The sequence below is a fragment of the Bubalus bubalis genome, chromosome 5, assembly GCF_019923935.1.
Source record: "Bubalus bubalis isolate 160015118507 breed Murrah chromosome 5, NDDB_SH_1, whole genome shotgun sequence".
NCBI lineage: Eukaryota > Metazoa > Chordata > Mammalia > Artiodactyla > Bovidae > Bubalus > Bubalus bubalis.
This window is the reverse complement of record NC_059161.1, coordinates 123,805,147-123,822,810: the sequence shown is the minus strand read 5'-3', so window position 1 is coordinate 123,822,810 and position 17,664 is coordinate 123,805,147. Positions and strand designations below refer to the sequence as shown.

Genomic DNA, 17,664 nt, shown 5'->3' with positions numbered 1-17,664 from the left:
ATGGACTTGTGGGAGCCACGGGAGGTTTAGTGAGCAGAAGGGGGACACGGTCTCCCCAGGTACAGGCCCCAGTTGAGAAGCAGGACTGAGGTGCTATCAGCGCTCCCCGCGTGGATGCTGGGCCTGGCTGAGCTCTCCACGCAGGCTCTCGCGTACCCGTCATAGCATCCTGGGATGTGCGCACCCTTAGCATCTCCATTTTGCAGATGAGAAAACTGAGGCACCAAGTCCCTTGAGCTGAATCACGTTCCCCACCCCCATCCCTTGGCCCACCCTTCCTGGGGGGCGGAGAGAATGGTGGAACCCGTGCCCCGCCCTGTGGGCAAGATGCTGCCAAGCCCCTGCCTGCAGCTGCCACGGGGATTTTTAATAACGGGAGTGATTTTTGCATGATGAATGAGGCGCTGCCGTTGTGTACATAATGAAGCCCTAATGTTTTCAAATCCCCATTTAAGGAGCTGATCTCACCCCATAATGAATTTCAGATCACATCGCCGAGCTGTTGTCCATCCGTCTTCTCCCGGGGGTACCCACCCACCTTGGCATCTCGAGGGTGGGGCCTGGCAAGGGTGGGCTCTGCTTCCCCCCACAGTGGGCTGAGCCTAAGTCCAGCACCAAGCCGGGCGGGGCTGGGACGCATCTGTTGACTGAATGAGTGACCGGGAGGGTGTGGGCAGAAGCTGAGGCAGTTTTGGTAACAGGGATCATGTGAGGTCGAGACTCCCAAGTCTCAGCCTAGGAAGAAAATGGGGGCCAGAGAGGAAGAGAGTAGGGAGAGCTGGAGAGAAGGGGGCCCGGGGCCGCAGGCTGAGTCACTTGGCCAGACCTTATGGCTGGGCCTGCGCTCTGCAGGTCAGGGCCCTGGGGGTGCAAAGACTCAGGCTTCTGGCTCCTTTCAGCCCAGGCGGTGGGTGTCCGTGCAGGGGGCTGGGATGGGCTACACCTGCCTGGTCAGAGTGGGCGGGATCTACAAGGTGAGCCATCTAAATGGGAAGTGATGGAGAGGGCCCACCCCCAGGTGCCTTCCAGGGCTTGAGAGGTACACCCCTCTCCTGGCCCCTCGGGCCTCAAGCTCACTCCTCTGCCTCCGCAGCCCTCTCCCTGCTAGGGCTTTCTGGGTGACATCTCCACTGGCAATGTATCCTGTCCCCTGGGCGAAGGGGCCCCAAGAGCATTTTGGGACAAAGGCGTCTTTTGCCTACGGAGTCTGAGGCTGTGCCTCGGTCTACCCTTCTGTAAAATGGGACGACACGTGATAACACGCAGGGCACTTTGGTACCATCTCGCACTGAACCCTCAAGCCAAATGCAGTGGGAGGTGCTGTTGCCTTGTACAGGTGAAGCTGAGGCAGAGGTGAAATGACCGGCGGAGGGGTGGGAGAGCTGGGGGAGGACGCCTTGGGTCTCACGGGGCCAGGTCTGCTCCTGAGCCACACAGCCCCAGTGAGCTCATCTCAGAGGCTCTGACACTCGGCACCTGGGAGGGCACTGGGGGCCCACAGGAGCCCCAGGCAGGGCAGGGCAGGGCAGAGGGCTGCCCGGACAAGACCTCACCACCCACACTTGCTGAGAACGGCTCCGCCCCTGTGAGCCTTCATCCCTGTTGGGGAGAGGTGGGGGCCAGGGCAGCGCTCGGAGCATCTGCTATCCTGTAACTGAGACCTCGGACACGTCACTAAATCATCCTGGCCCTGAGTCTCCCCTCCTCTGGCCACCTCACCACAAATCTCAGACCTCCCCCCAAATTTTCTGAGGCTCAAAGAGGTTAAATGACTGGCCCAAAGCTGCCAGCAAGCTTGTGGGCAAGATTTGTGGGAAGAGAAATGCCAGAAAGAGGCAAGCAGGGGGCCAGACCCACAGGACGTGGAGTGGGGTGGAGAAGAGGAGGGAAACGGAGGGGCAGGCCCAGGGCTAGCCAGGGTCCCCTGCCCTCTGTCAGGGCAGAGCTGCCCTCCTCTCCCCCAGGCCACAGCCCTCCTTGTGTTCCTGTAAATAATTAATTAGCCCCTGCTTGCTTGTTTGTTTAGAATGAGAAATGCTCCCCCACTGAGATGCATTTATTGCTGAATAAATTTAAATATCTAATCTTCCCTTCATGAATATTACAGCACCCTAAATAGCGGCCAACATATCCTAAGCGCCTTGGCAAATGGCCCCCACGGGAGCCTGCCTGCTTCGCCGCTGCTGGCTCCGCGGCCTGGCTCCAGCCCCTGCTCTCTTTGGACGCCCTGCCGGCACTGGCCTTGCTAGGAAGGCGCTGAGTCTGAGCTGATGCTCCCGAAGGCTGAGAACAGGGCTGTGGAGGCCGCACCGATGGCAGGAGGCCGGGGTGGGCTTCCAGGCAGGGGTGGCAGGGCTTCTCTGGGGGACGTACCTGGACCTGGGTGGAGAATCAGGGCTGGAACAGAAAAGGGACAGACGGGGCCCGCGGACAGCAGCGTCTGAGGAGGTGGGGAAGGGGGCAGAAGAGATCGGGGAGGCAGGAGGATGAGGAGAGCAGGTCTGCAAGGCCGCCCTGATGGGCTGGATGCAGACAGCCAGCGGTCAGCCTGTGGGTGCAGCTGAATGGTCTGCAAGGGGAGAGCCCCCAGACCACCCAGCAACCAGAGGTCCCCCGAGCAGCCCCTCTGTTGGGAGGGGGATGGGCAGAGGTGGGGAGGGGCCAGGAGCCAGGCTGCTGGGGGCTGGTGGAGGGGACAGCAGCCGCAGGCAGGACACCTTCCTGAAGTGTTTGAGTGAGGAGGGCACACAGCAGCCAGCCAGCGTGGAAGGGCAGCTCGGGGTAGGAACAGTGAGGTCAGGTCCTGCCATGGTTCTCGAGGAAGTAGAGCTGACCAGCTGTGTGACCTTGGGCAAGTCTCTCACCCTCTCCGCGCCTCAATGTCTTCTTTGCTAAAGCAAGAAAAGCAATAGCACAGCCAGGCTGTGAGGATCACATATGACGGTGGATGTATATGGCTCAGCGCCTTGCTCACTAAGAGGCTGAAATTAAGGAGCCGTGTCTGGGAGCTGGGGCTTCCCTGGTGGCTCCGTGGTAAAGAGTCTGCCTGTCAATGCAGGAGATGCGGGTCTGATCCCTGGGTCGGGAAGGTCCCCTGGAGGAGGAGATAGTAACCACTCCAGTCTTCTTGCCTGGAAATTCCCAAGGACAGAGGAGCCTGGTGGGCCATAGTCCATGGGGTCATGAAAGAGTCAGACACGACTTAGTGACTAAAGAAAAACAGCAATAAAAATCTGGGCGCTTAAACTGGAGGAGCAAGGAGGAGGCTGCAGAGGGAGGCGGCGCGGGCCTCAGGGCCGTCTCCTCGCAGGGGAAGGGTTCCGCCCCGGCTGGTGGAGAGGCATCTGAGGGAGGCCCTATCACCCACATGGGCTCAGGCTCCGCAGCAGAGACCCCGGGTTTTCCACTGTCTTGAAGCAGGGCGGGGTCAAGTAGGAGGTTTGGGGGAATATGGCTGAGGGCGCCAGTTGGTATGAACTGGGAACACCACCCTACCAGGCAGGCCCGAGGCCCAGCTGCCCCACTGTCCTAATAACAGCCAACAATAGTCAGGTGGGGAGTTGGGGGGGGTGGGACCCCCGGAAGCCTCCTGCTTCCGGTCTCCAGGGCTCAGCTTAGCCCTACCTAAGAGCCAGGGCAGGGCCTGGGGGTTGGAGCCAGGGGAGGCACGGGTTATGGTGGGAAGCGTGGGAAGGGGCAGTCCTTTGGCCTGTAGCTGAGGCCAGTGGGGCTGGGGGCCTCCTCAGGGACGGGCGAGCCACAGGCCTGCCGTGTGGTTGGGGAAGGGGGACAGGAGGGGGTCAGGCTGGCTCTGGCTTGGGGGGACGGTGGGCAAGGGGGGAACCTCGAGCCTGACCCTCATCTCTGCTCTGGGTGAATGGCTTGCTGGGCACTGTCACGGGAATCATATGACCCAGCCCTATGGATGCTGCAGGGGTGGGGTGACTCCAGTCCAAGGGCTCTGCCGGCGCCAGTTCCTCCCGCCTCCTCCCACCTCATGCCCCCAGGTCAGCCCCAAAGGCCTGGCTGCAGGCCTGTCCACTTCTGCAGGAAACATTAAGTCCCTGAAACAGATCTCGCTGAGCTCCACTTCCGCACGGCCCCCCACTGCGGGCCAAGGTTGCCAGCAGGGTGGACAGCACTGGGAGATGGCAGGCAAGCTGCTGCCAAGTGGATGAGACCACTGGGGCAGGGCCGGGAGGTCCCTGCGCTCACCCCATGCCCTGGACACTGCCTCCCACCCCACTCCCAGGGCACACGGGTCGGGCACAGGCCCACACAGTTTCAGTAATAGCCAATACTTGAGTTGCCGTCACTCATGCCAGGCACTGGCTTAAGCACATTACAGGAATTAATTTAATCCTGTCAATATTCCTATGAAGTGGGTAGTCGTATTATCCCATTTTACAGATGGGGCAGTTGAGGTCCAGGGAGGTTAAGTGCCCTGGATCACACATCTGTGACTGGCAGAGCTGGTATTTGAACCCAGGTTGCCCAGCTCCACAGCCCCCGCTGTTGCATATGGCGCTGGGTGGCTCTGTGGTACCCCCCGCACCCAGAACAGACACACCGCAAATAGAGGACGTACACCCACTGTGCCACACCACCCACTCTCCGCCCCCTCCCATTGGCTGCAGCTGCCCTCAGCCCTGCACATCAGACGGGGTGGCAGGGGACCCAGTCCCAGATTCCCTCCCGGGGATCCCGCAGTTCCTCTACCCTTCACCCCGGCCCCCACTCCTAGGATGCTCGGGAAATCACCTGGTACCATCTCCGGGTGAAGTCTCAGAATTAGGCTTAATTGGGCTCACAGGCACCAAAGAAAACAGAAGCCAAGGGCCTGAGCCAGCTGCGGCCCTGGTCTTGAGCAGGGGTGGGGCTGTAATGAAGCAACTAGGCCTTCAGTTTGCGGTCTGTGAAATGGGGAAACGGTAGTATTTCCTGCTGCAGAGCATTGAGCTCAGTGTCCAAGAAGCACCTGGCACAGGCCTCGGTGCAGTTGGAGCTGGGGACCTGCCGGAGGAGGGTGATATTCTCCCGAGGAATGGGGGCGGGGAGGGGGCCGGGGATGGGGATGGGGGGCGTGGTGGGAAGTGGTCACTGCCCCAATCGTTCTGATGAGGCAGAGGACGCTCTGGGAAAGGGGAAAGGGCTTGCCAAGGTGCCGCAGCCAATGAGGGGCGAGTCTGAATTTGACTCTTCGCGAGGCTGACCCCGCCTCTCCCTCGGAGCCTCAGCAGCCTGGGGAGGTCAGGGAGAAGAAGCGTCTCTTCCACGCCTCCCGCCGCGCCCACGACGACTTGTTTATCTGGGTCCGGGTCCCCAGGGTCGCTGGTGAGGCCCTAGAGCCGCCCTCGGATAAACAAGCCCAGGCCCGGCCCCAATTAAGCCGGATGCACTAACGAGGCGACTCGTTAATGAGCTTGGGTGCGCGCCCGGAGACACCTGCGCGGCCCGGACCACCCTCCCGCGTGGCGCAGGAAGGAGCTGGAAGACCTAGCTCAAGGCCCCCATCGGATCGGCCTCTTGTATCTAGGTGGCCTCAGTGTCCGCCTCTGTAAAGTGAGTCTTCAGTGAGTGAATGAGTGAAGTCGCTCAGTTGTGTCCGACTCTTTGCAACCCTATGGACGGTGGCTACCAGGCTCCTCCGTCCATAGGATTTTCCAGGCAAGAGTAACAGAGTGGGTTGTCATTACCTTCTCCAGGGGATCTTCCCGACCTAGGGATCGAACCCAGGTCTCCCGCATTGCGGGCAGATGCTTTATCCTCTGAGCCACTGTCTTAAGAGTTTGTAAATGGCAACCCACTCCAGTAGTCTTCCCTGATAGCTCAGCTGGTAAAGAATCCACTTGCAATGCAGGAGACCCTAGTTGGATTCCTGGGTCGGGAAGATGCCCTGGAGAAGGGATAGGCTACCCACCCGGGTATTCTTGGACTTCCCTTGTGGCTCAGCTGGTGAAGAATTGCCCGCAATGAGGGAGACCTGGGTTCGATCCCTGGCTCGGGAAGATCCCCTGGAGAAGGGAAAGGCTACCCATTCCAGTGTTCTGGCCTGGAGAATTCCACGGACTGCATAGTCCATGGGGTCGCAAAGAGTCAGACACGACTGAGAGGCTTTCACTTTCACTTTCCAGTCTTCTTGCCTGGAGAATCCCATGGACAGAGGAGCCTGGCGGGCTACAGTCCATGGGGTCCCACGAGTCAGACATGTAAAGCGGGCCCCGCCTTCGGAGGTCGGCGTTCGGATCCCGGGCTCCTCCCGCGAAGGTGGCGACTGGCAGCGGGCCCCGCGGCCGGGAGGGCGGATTTTCTCCCTTTTCTGGCTCTGGCTGCGGATCCTGTTGCTCGGGCCCGCCTCCCGAGTCCCGGCGCCGCCTCTGACCGGGGAGACCCCAGCCCCGCCTGCGCCCCTGCCGCGCGCCCAGGAAAGAGCAGGGCGGACGGGTCGCGCCCCCTGCCGGCAGGTCTGCGCCGGCTCCCGCCGCGGCCCGCTCTGGCCGCCGTCTACGCCTCAGTTTTCCCAGCTGTGAAACAAGTGTGGGACCGGGGGTGCGGGAAGAGGGTGGAGGGGTGAGGGAGCGTCTGGAGGCCGTGGAAGAGTGAGCCCAGGGCCTCGGGGCCGGGTGAGTCCCGGCACAGCCCAGGGATTGGAGTCTTCTCTCCGTGGGATTCGGCCTTCTCTGTAAAACGGGCTCAGCGGGTAGCTGGGAGCCCCGCCACTCACCGCCCGGTTCCCTGCAGTGGACGGCTGCATCCACCGGGCCGCCGGACCGCTGCTCACCGACGAGTGCCGGACCCTGCAGAACTGTGAGACCGGCAAGGCCAAGATCACCTGTGGCTATCGGCTGCCGGCCAAGTGTGAGTCCCCCACACCCCCAGCCCGTTGGGCGCAGACAGGGCGCCTTGCGTAATTAGTGTAACTCGGGATTAGGGGTGCACCCCCGACAGAATTGCTGGAGGCCTCCTCCGGGGGCACTTAAGTGCCAGGACCTGGCCCCTCCTCGCAGATCCCAGGAAGCAGGCGTGTGGAGGGCATGCGCAGAGGCTGGGAGCCGCAAGGACTAAGTGAGGGGAATAGCTAAAGAGGCAACAACGTCCATTGTTTCAGCCGGGTCCAGACAGATGTGGGGTGGGGGCCTGCGTAGGCTGGCCTGTCTGTGCAGGTGTGAATTATGGGTGGGGTCCCTACCCGGGGAAGATCAGAATTTGGGGAGGAGGGTACTTGTTTCCTGTCCCTTCCAGGGCCCAGGGGCTTCCCTAGTGGCTCAGCTGGTAAAAAATGCGCCGGCAATGCGGGAGATCTGGGTTCGATCCCTGGGTTGGGAAGATCCCCTGGAGAAGGAAATGGCAACCCACCCCAGTCTTCTTGCCGGGAGAATCCCATGCACAGAGGAGCCTGGCGGGCTACAGTCCATGGGGTCACAGAGTCGGACACGACTTAGCGACTAAACCACCACCGGGGCCCAGGCCGGCAGGAGGGAAAGCCAAAGACCGCCAGGAGCTCTGGCCGGTCTGACCTCACCCCCTCCCACAGATGTCATCCACACGGTGGGACCCATCGCCCACGGAGAGCCGAGTGCCAGCCAGGCTGCCGAGCTCCGCAGCTGCTACCTGAGCAGCCTCGACCTGCTGCTGGAGCACCGGCTCCGCTCGGCGGTGAGGGGCCGCGGGGGTGGGGGGGTGGGGGGGGGGCGCGGCCTGGCGGGAGGCGGAGCGAAGAGTGACGCTGTCCCCAGCCCCTTCTCACTACCCCTCATCCCTAGGCGTTCCCCTGCATATCCACTGGAGTGTTCGGTGAGTGGGGTCTAGAAGAGGAAGGACGTGGATGGGCGGTGCGCGGGCCGGGACGCCGGGAGGGGCCGGAGTGGGCGGGGCGGGGCGGAGCGGCGAGGGGCGGAGCTTGAGACTCACTGGGGCCCACGGTCCGGTCCGCAGGGTACCCCAACGAGGCGGCAGCCGAGGTAGTGCTGACCGCTTTGCGCGAGTGGCTAGAGCAGCACAAGGACAAGGTGAGGCCTGGGTACAGCCGAAGGGAGGGGACGGAGGTGGGCGGCGGGGCGCATGTGACCAGCTCCACCCGTCATCGCCAAGGAGTGTGCAGAGTGCCCACTCGGGGCTCTGGGCTCGCGCTTGCTGTCTGCGTCCTCTTTTACTCGGGGCGTTTTCCTCCCCTGCGGCCAGGGCACAGGGCGCTTCGAGAAAGGGATAGCGGGGCGCACACCACGCCACGAGCCCCTTCTGTAGCCCGAGCTCGAAACCCAGGTTGAAGAGTGCCCCAAGGACAGGGCAGGGGAAACCCCACAGCAGCGAGGGTGGTGGTTAAGGCCGGGGAGCCGGCCGCTTCCGCCCAGGCTCAACAGGCCCTGATGCAGGTGGACCGGCTGATCATCTGCGTGTTCCTGGAGAAGGACGAGAACATCTACCGAGAACGCCTCCCCTACTACTTCCCGGTCGGTAGGTGCCTCCTGCCCCCACCGCACTCCCGCCAGCCCCTGTCCCGCCCCGTCCACCCAGGACAGGCTCTCACTGTCCTCTGCCTTCCAGCGTGATGCTGCCCACCCTGACCAGGACTGGTAAGCAGGGCCTGGCCCTTCGTGTGGCTGCCCACTAACCTCGTGCCCACTAACACCCGCTCACCCCCACGCAGGGAAGGAAGCCAGGGAGGCAGCCTGGGAGGCCGGGGCAGCCCATGGGCCACTGCTCTGACCACTCATCTTTGCCCGCAGACTCCCCTGGGCCTGCCGGACCACGCTCCCAGCTCTAAGTCTCCGAAGCCTGCAGTGGGGCCTGGCGGGGCCACCCTATTCTGCCCCTACACCCTCCGCCCTGTCAGGAGCCTAATAAAGACCACTACTGCTGCAGCTCCGACTGTCCCAGCTCTGCTGGGGGTGAGGGAGGGAGCCCAGGTGTGGACAGCTGCTTTGGCATCAAGGGGCGGGCGAGAGCTCTCGGTGAGCCAGGCAGGGGGAGGCACGAGGTTGACAGCAGAGGTGGGCAGCAGCACATCACATTTATTGAGGGCCTGCCCCCAAAAAGCTCACAGCCTGGGGGCTGAGACCCCACAGGTGCCGGGGAGGGGGCAGGGGTGAGAGACGAGGTGAAGGCAGAAAGGAAGGCAGTGCAGACACCGTGGCCCAAGCAGTGGGGGTGCAAAGCAGGCACGAGCAGGGGGCCGAGGGGAGCAGAGCGGGGAGAACGGTGGCCTGGAGAGCCCCACTCGACCTGAGGCTAGACCTGGGGACAGGGGACCACGCACAGGCTGGGGGACTGCCCCTCCCCCACCTGGCTGGCACCAGCTGGGGTGCCCTGGGGCACCCCCACGCCTCCCCCTGCCCTGAGCCAGGATGCAGCATCATGTGGTCCCTCTCCACCCAGGACTCCACCACGCAGAGCCCTGATCGAGGGCAGGTGGCCGGAGCTCCGGCCAGGACAGCAGGGTCGGGGCAGGGCCCAGGAGGGAGCAGCTAGAAGCTTCGGTGCTCCTGGGTCCCCAGGGAAAGCCCTGGCCAGCTAAACAGGGAAGGCATGGTGGCCTGAAGGGAAGGAAGCAGAACCCCAATAACCAGGAAGGGTCCCCGAGAGGCCCAGACCCCTCAAAACTGCTCCTGGCGGGGAGGTTTGGGGGTGGACAGGTGAAAGGCCGAGAGGAACCCACCTGAGGGGAAGGGGGCAGCCAGACACAGAGCAGCCAGGTGGGCAGCAGCCGAGCAGGGACACGCACACACGCGGCTCACCACCAGCGTCCCCTTTAATAAAACACGGGAGGTCGTGTGACAGGGAAGGGGTGGGGGAGTGAAGTATGACCATTTACAACCACAAGAAAACCTCTGTCCATGTCTAGCGCCTGGCAGAGGGGCGGGCGGGCAGCGCGGCAGGCCGGGCGGCCCTACTTGTACAGGATGTCGTAGTGTCCGGGCCTGTAGAGCAGGTAGACCTTGGGCTCGGAGCCCTCGGGGAAGACGTGGGGGTTGGTGGTGCCGCCCTCGCCGCGGTCCATGTATTCCACCTGGATGGAGACGCTGAGCGCCTGGGCCAGCGCGATGATGTGGATGTGGTCGCTCTCCTTGCACATGGGCTCCACCTCCTGCGGCACAGGGAGGCTCAGGGGGTGCTCGGGCCCCCCCTACCTGGGCCCCCCCAGGGAAGGCTCCAGCTCCTGAGGCACAGGGCGGCTCAGGGGGCGCTCGGGGGAAAAGGGGCCCACAGCCGAGGGGCGGGGAGGGACAGCACCTGCTGGCAGAACTCCTTGACGGTGCGCCCGCCCTCAATGAAGTGCTCGAAGAACTTGCTCTCACGCTGCAGATAGCCCGAGGTGAGCAGCCGCAGGTAGACCACCAGGTAGTCCGAGGTGCTCTGGTCGTTAAAGGAGGCCAGCAGGTCAGCCACGGGGGTCCGCTTCTCCACCTGCTCGATCAGGTCCATGAACTGCGCCCAAGGGGGACAGAGGGCGAGACAAGGAGGGAGACGGGTCACCCCTGCCACCGCCAGGCCACCACCCGCCACCCTGGCCGACCCCGCGTGGGGCAGCTGGCCTCACCGTGTTGTGGAAATCCTCAATTGTGAACTCGGTGAAGCCCTGGGACACCAGGTCCTCTTTGCTCTTGGCAGACACAGCCTTGAACCTGTGGACGGGCGGGAGAGAGGGCGCCACGGGCTCCTAGGCCGGCAGACCAGGCCCGGCAGGGCCCAGGCCATCACTGGGCCTCAGGGGGAACCACACCCCCCAGCCACCAACGGAACCTCCCCGCCGCGCCTCCTCACCGCTGCAATTCCTTGCTGTCGTCCAGCAATGCCTCCAAGTGGGAGAATCCGAAAGCGCGATAGAAACAGTTTCCATCAGGCCTGGTCTTGCGGATGTATGAGTACTTTTTGTGGAGGTCCTGCAGAGAGGCAGCCCCCACCCCACCCCGTGCCCATCAACATCTGGTGGAAAGAGGGCAGGCCCAGGAAATACCCCCAACAGAGGTCACACCACAACAGCCTCCTGCCGTCCTTGGCTACTGACTCCAATAATGGGGGTCATTTAGCAACCTGCTGCCGGGAGCCCCAGAAACATGAATTATAGACACATTGGTTACATCAGTCACCAAAGTGGTCATCAGCCGCTAGGCGTGCCATGCTGCTGGGCCTAAAGGGCTACTGTTTCATAAGACCAGGCAAGTGAATGGGTCCTTGACGGATGCAGCTTTTCCAGTGTATAGCCTTTCAAACCCTGAGAGCTCCAGGGCAAACAAGTTAGTGTACACAGCGCAGTGCCGTGCTGGGGGCCCCCACTGCACAGGCCTGGGGCGGGAAGCAGCCCCCTCACCTCCATCTAATCCCTGACGCAGTGCCGCGCTGGGGGCCCCCGCTGCACAGGCCTGGGGCGGGAAGCAGCCCCCTCACCTCCATCTAATCCCTGCTCTGCCTGCTCCCAAGTACTGGTTCACTCTTTCCCAGTTTCCTCCCCAGCTCAATGGAGTTCCTCCTGTCTGTTCAATCTAACCTCAGGAGTCGGGGGTCTGGCCCTCGGCACTGTCTGGCAACCAGGCCTCACTCCCCAGGCCTGAGCACCCTCCCCTTCCTCCTGACGCCTATTTCATGCCTTTTCCCCATATCTTAAGCCCCCAGCCAGTCATCCTCCCGAGGACTGTGCTCCCTGAGGACTTCCACTAAGAAGCCGTCATCCCCACGGCACCCTGTCCCCCGCCTCCCGGGGCCTCGCTCTCCATCCCTGGAAGGTCCGAGGCTGCTCCCAGAGCCACATTCCCTTGGACTCAGGACACCGTTCCTGAAGTCTGCCCTCCCCTCCCCATCATCAGCTTCTCTTTCCCGACCAACTGGCCCCACTGCCTATAAACAAATGCTCTGCTCCCCATGAATTCCCTTGCAGCCACCTCCCCACCTCTCTGCTCTCCCACAGGGCAGCACTGCTCCTGAAGCTGCCTGTGCCGCTGTCTCCGTTTCTTCTCTGCTGGGTACGCAAGCCCAGCCGGCTTCTACTCTAGTGAAGGCCACAGGTGCCCTCCTAAGTCCGAGGGTCAAACCCACTCTCCCCAGACCGTTGCTGAGCAGCATCCCCCTGCACCCGCAGGTGTGGTGACGCGAACCCCCTTCTTCACTCCTCCCCCACCCTCTCCATGCCCTCCAACCTCAACGCTGCCCCTCCTCACCTACCCGTGGTGGTCATGGCCGCCACCCAACCACACACCCTTCCTCAAGACCAGTGTGTCACCTGCGAGAAGACAGTCACGCCAGCGACCACCCACAGCCCCTGCTGTGTGAGCACAACCTGTTCAGGCCTGGGGCAGCCCCAGCGCTGGCTGTCTCCTGACCTCCTGGGATTTAAACGTAATTCTTCATCCGCCCACTTCTCCCCGCTCTGCTCCACTCAACTGCCTGGGCTGCACAGCCTCTGAACCGCCCAGCCAACAGGCGGCTTCTGACCTCAGGGCCTTCCCTCAGCTCCCCACCTTTCAGCTGCGGAGTCAAACCCTCCCAGGCGAGCGGACTCCGCCCTCACTCCCCCTGCTACCCAGGGCAGACCCTGCCACTCTGCCCGCGTCAGTCTCTCCTCACGTGGGCTGCCCCGTCCAACTCCATCTAGGGCCAGTTTCATCGCAAAAGCTTCCACACGGTCTCCCTGCCTGCACCTCACTCACTGCTCAGTCTCCCCACCGCGGCACCAGTGACCACAGACACCCAGTAAACACGCAGCTCCCTCCGAATCCCTTCTCGGATCCAAGCCCTGTGTCTCCCATCCACTCTGCTCCCACCACGCTGGCCGCCCCCCTGCTCGGCCCAGATGGCTGCCCCGCCTTGCTCGCTGGCTTCTTTCAGTTCATCAGACACCACCCTAGGTAAACCTGCAAATCCCCGCCCCCCATCTCCTCGGGCAGCTTCACTTTTGACTTTTGTCCACAGCACTCACCGCCTCTGGCACACGCGCGTCGCCGTAGCGGCTGCCTTTCCACTCTGAGCCGCGTGGTGACCTGGCAGCTGCAGACATCACTATCTCCAGAGCCTACAACTGCCTGGCCCCCAGGGTGTGCTCCTAAGTGTCAAAGTGGGATAAAACGCGTACAAAGAGTCCAAGTCCCTGCTGCGACCAGAACTGTTCTGAGCACTTACCCGTGCCAGGCCCACTGTCCTCCCACGCGCGCCCCCGGGGCCCACTTCACAGAGGAGCCACGGCTCAGGAGCCCGGGCCCTGCTGTCTGCACTTGGGCTCCTCCTAGGAGCTGACGCTTGAACATCTGCCAACTGACTCAGGGGAAGAACCTGAGAGGCGTGGCCTGTCCACTTTACTGGGGTGGCCCCGTGGGACAGGCAGGCCTTGAGCCCCGCCAGCCCACCACGCGGAGAAGAGGAGGGACTCACCGCCTCCCAGGCGCTGGGCTCCACACCTGACCACCGTCCTCTCCTGCAAGCCTCACGCCCACCCCACGAGATAGGCCTCTCCACGCAGAGCTGGCAGATCAACAGAGGCCCCAAGGCGGCCACTGTTGCTGCCCAAGGTCACACAGGAGGGGTAAGCCGGGACTTCACGTCAGGTCTGTCGGGCCCCAGAGCCAGGGCCTCCCTCTCTCCAGAGGCCTCCAGGGTGAAACGTGAGCACCCTGAGCAGGGGCAGAGGTGCCCACAGGCCACAGGCAGCGGGCTCTGGCCTGCACGCGTGCTGTCTGGCCCACTTTAAATGTCAATCAGCTGCCAACTGTCAGGAGTCTGGAGATTTTACAACAAAATCATTTCTGGCTGGTCTCGGAAGCACTGATGGAGTGACAGGCACAGATGCTCCCAATCGCCCCATGAGGCTCCACCACCTGCTACTGGAGGAGCCGGGCTGCGGTACCTGGCCACCTCCAGTCACCTGGGTTACCTGCCTGGCCCCTCAAATGGCTAACCCCAAAGGCCAACCTTGCAGGTGGAAGATTCTAAGCAGCTCTGATCTTTGGGGGAGAGGGGGGAGGAGTAGCATTTACTAAACCCTCAGGCTGTGCCCCAGAGAAGGCACTGGCACCCCACTCCAGTACTCTTGCCTGGAAAATCCCATGGGCGGAGGAGCCTGGTAGGCTGCAGTCCATGGGGTCGCTAAGAGTCGGGCACGACTGAGCGACTTCCCTTTCATGCATTGGAGAAGGAAATGGCAACCCACTCCAGTGTTCTTGCCTGGAGAATCCCAGGGACAGCGGAGCCTGGTGGGCTGCCGTCTATGGGGTCGCACAGAGTCGGACACGACTGAATTGACTTAGCAGCAGCAGCAGGCTGTGCCCAGGAGACACTGTGTATACACACTCACTGTCACATTTCAAACCCCCAGCTCACAGAGAAGGAAGTGAGTGGTTAAGGGACTTACCTCAGTTTCTAAGGGAGGCACCAGGGCCTTACACGAAGATCCAGGGGCCCCTCTCCCCAGTGCTGCCTGCCTCTCCACGGAAGCAGAGGGCAAGACTGTGTCTCCGCCGGCACCCTCCCCCACTAGCCAGCCTCCGCCCACCAGCTCCCCCCACCCCCCGTGAATACTGAGACCACAGGCTTCCCACAGCCGACACCAGGCCCCCCAGGCACTGTCTCCCGCAACCTCACAAGCACCCCTGCTTTCATCACCCTGATTTCACAGCTGAGGTCTCCACAGCTCTGAGACATCGAAGGAGCTGCTGAGGATACAGCTGCCATGTGGCAGCGTCAGGATCTGAATCAAGGTCTTTTTGGTTCCAGACTCTGCCAACCTGTGAACCAGTGACCAGAGGGCTTCCCACCATCTGACCCTCTGAGGCCAGGCCCAGCCAAGCTCAGGTCTAAAGCGGCCAGGCTCCTGCCCCTACCCGAGGGCTCTTCCTGCGCCCTTGGCCAGGCTCCCACCTTGATCTTCTGTTGATAGATGTTGTCATCCTCAGCATACTCTTTGTATAGGACAGAGAGCTCCAGCCGCTCCGAGACCAGCGGGTTCTGCACAGCAATCTGCGGGGTGGGGAAGCCATCACGTTCTGACAGGCAAATGGAGTGACCCACACCTGTCAGCCCAAACATCTAGCTGAGAGTTGCCGGGCACAGGGGCCACACATCCCCCCACAAAGGCATCTAGTACCAGCTCAGCCTGGGGACGGGGAGCTTCTGGAGGAGACACAAGCGGTAGGCCTCAGTCCAACCAATGTATCCCCAAAGTAAGGCCACTGGCCACAGCCACTCACCTCTTGCTGAATTCGGTCCTGCTGAGCCATGATGGCTTCATCATAAGCAAGACAGTTAACACCTGGAAGAAGGAAGGCCAAGAATTACAGTGGGCCCTGGCTCTCCCCACTCCAGGAAGCTGGGCTGAGGAAAAGAATGGGCCAGGAGAGCAGACGTGCAATCTGGAAGCATGCGTCATGCCCTGCTCCACCCCAACTGTGGGATCTTGGCAAAGTCCTTCCACTTCCTGGGCATGAGTTTTCTCATCTTTAAAGGGAGAAGGCCAGGGACTTCCCTGGAGGTCCAGTGGCTAAGGCTCCGAGCTCCCAATGCAAGGGGCCTGGGTTTGATCCCTGGTCTGGAAACTAGATCCCACATGCCATAACTGAGACCCGGCACAGCCAAATAAATACATGGTGAAAAATAAAATAAGCAGGCCAAGGTGATCGCCCCCCAGGGTACACTCTTCCAGCTTGAACAAGCCCTCTCCCCTTGCTCTCTAACATCACTTCCGAGCAGCCCGGAAGGACCCTGAGCCAGGTCTCTTGAGGAAAGATAGATGAGAAAGCAGAGTATCTTCGGCTAGATGAGAGCTTTACTTTATTCAATCACACCATTCCTCCGCCTGCCATCCTGGGTATTCTTAATGGTGCCCATTTTACAAAGAACAAAAATGTAGACAGGTGAAATCATCTGCCCCAAGTCACGAAGAGGGAGACCTGTGGTCAAACCCAGGTTTGTCTAATTGCAAAGCCTGGGCTCTTCGCCACAATAACTCCTCTGGCACATCACTGCAGAGGCTCATGGTCAGCTGTGAACCGAGACAGATACCACCACCTTCCCCCCTTTACTGTGATGCAGTGAGGAGGTGGTATCTTAAGAGGCGTAATTCAATACTCATCACTGAGTTGGGCGGGTCCACCCTGTGGGCCCCATGCCAAGCAGCCACTGGTGAGGAGCCAGGAGACCTGAATCTTGGCTCTGGTTCTTTCTTAACTTACATGATCCTAAACAAGTCCCTTGGGGGGTGGGGGGGGGAGGGGGAGGGTCTAGGTCCCCCAAAGCTCAGTTTTTTAGAAGGGGATCTGTGTGCTGAATGACTTTTAAGGCCAATCCTTTTGATCTTGAACAGCCCGGGGCCTCAGCTGGGCCTCCACCCACCCCCTACACTGCACTGCAACTGGGCTATCCCTCCCAACCCTAGTGACCTCCTCAGTCCCCAGTTTCTAACTCAGGGGTGAAAAAAGGGTGAGTAGTTTTGAGAGGTCCAACTCTTCAGGGGTCTAAGGAAACTATGCCGAGACAGGAAGCAAGGGGCTGCGAGGCTAGGAGAGGGGGCTCTACCGGAAACGAAGGGCGCTGCCCTCAGGGGCACACACCTGCGGCCGCTCACAACCTCGGGCCGCCCGCAGCATCCCCAGCGGCCCGCCCAGTCCTTTGTGCTCCGCAGCCCGGCGTAATTCGACGCCCTCCCGGGCTCGGGCCGCTCTGGAGAAAGCGGACTAGACGGGGCCGAACTAGGCCCGGGCCTGAGTGCCAGGTCCGGGGCGGGAGAGCCGGGGACCCGGGAGCCGGACGCCCGGCGGGGAGGGGGCTGGGCGGGGGGTGGGAGGGCGGAGCGGCCTAGGCCCCGCCCCAGGAGCGCGCGACAGGGAAGAGTCGCGGGCCGGAGCCCGCCCCGCTTTCTCTCCCGCCGCCCGCCCGGCCAGGGGTCGCGGCGGCGGCTCCTTCCATTGTGAGGGGGAGGGGAGGCGGCGGAGGCGGCCCTCCGCTCACTTCGCCGCCAGCCGCCCCAGCCCTGGTTTTCTCGGGAACCGGCCATCCGGAATCGCCCCCGCTAGCCCAGGCCGGGCGGCTCTCCCCTGGTCGGTACCTTCGGAGTCGCTGCCAAGCGGCTCCTGCTTCTGCTGCTGAGGTTCCTCCGCCGCCATCTTTAAACAGCACCGCACTGCCGACCGCTTCCGGGTTACTAGTTGGCCTCCCCCCGGAAGACAGCTCCTCCTCGAGGCCCCTCCTTGGTAACGCCCCTAGCAACGGGATCCCCTCGGGCGTAGTCACCCGAGGGGCTCGCAGTCGCGTTCGGCAGCGGCGGAAGCCGGGGCAAGTGAAGGCAATCCCCGCCCGCCCTCCTCCCGCACACTTGCTCGGCTCCATCTTCCCAGGCTCCCAATGTGCCGGTTGGTGATAAGAGCTTCCTGGGGCTACATGAGTTTTCCTTTCACTAGAGTTTGAAACGCGGATTGTATTATTGAGATAAGCAGGAAAATGAAATTCAAATCACGGAAGGCAATTCCCGCTGCGGGCTCCAGAACTCAAGACAGGCCAATGCAATGAGGATCACCTAGCCAACGAGACCGGGAATTCTGCTAATATCCGAGCTCTGGGAATTCACCGCCCCCCTCCACCGAGCTTCGGTTCCGAGCGGGCTTTGGTGTCCTGCTTCTGACCTAGAGACCATGTCCCTCGGGGTCGACCTAACTTTGGACTCCCTGCCCTTGTGGTTATGAGAAAATT

At 62.0% G+C, this 17,664-nt stretch overlaps 2 protein-coding genes across 3 annotated transcripts in view; one reads left to right on the top strand and one right to left on the bottom strand.

Annotated features, from left to right (window-relative positions):
• Nucleotides 1–8,861, top strand: part of MACROD1 (mono-ADP ribosylhydrolase 1) — a 154,185-nt gene extending 145,324 nt beyond the window's left edge. Inside the window, exons 5-11 of one of the 2 annotated variants that reach the window (XM_025286594.2) lie at nucleotides 6,742–6,858; nucleotides 7,535–7,656; nucleotides 7,764–7,794; nucleotides 7,936–8,009; nucleotides 8,373–8,454; nucleotides 8,545–8,573; nucleotides 8,727–8,861. In XM_025286594.2, the coding sequence (XP_025142379.1) occupies nucleotides 6,742–6,858; nucleotides 7,535–7,656; nucleotides 7,764–7,794; nucleotides 7,936–8,009; nucleotides 8,373–8,454; nucleotides 8,545–8,549 (431 nt within the window). In that variant the 3' untranslated portion in view covers nucleotides 8,550–8,573; nucleotides 8,727–8,861. The remainder of the gene's footprint in view (nucleotides 1–6,741; nucleotides 6,859–7,534; nucleotides 7,657–7,763; nucleotides 7,795–7,935; nucleotides 8,010–8,372; nucleotides 8,455–8,544; nucleotides 8,574–8,726) is intronic. The other variant, XM_025286593.2, reaches the window with a different exon arrangement.
• Nucleotides 8,862–9,730: 869 nt separating this feature from the next.
• On the bottom strand, nucleotides 9,731–17,174 carry OTUB1 (OTU deubiquitinase, ubiquitin aldehyde binding 1). The gene is made up of 7 exons (XM_006050855.3): nucleotides 17,024–17,174; nucleotides 15,171–15,232; nucleotides 14,842–14,940; nucleotides 10,762–10,880; nucleotides 10,538–10,622; nucleotides 10,231–10,425; nucleotides 9,731–10,084 (listed from the first exon to the last, which is right to left on the bottom strand). The coding sequence occupies exons 1-7, from the start codon at nucleotides 17,079–17,081 to the stop codon at nucleotides 9,887–9,889; spliced, it is 816 nt and encodes a 271-aa protein (XP_006050917.1). The 5' UTR covers nucleotides 17,082–17,174; the 3' UTR covers nucleotides 9,731–9,886.
• Nucleotides 17,175–17,664: the final 490 nt, after the last annotated feature.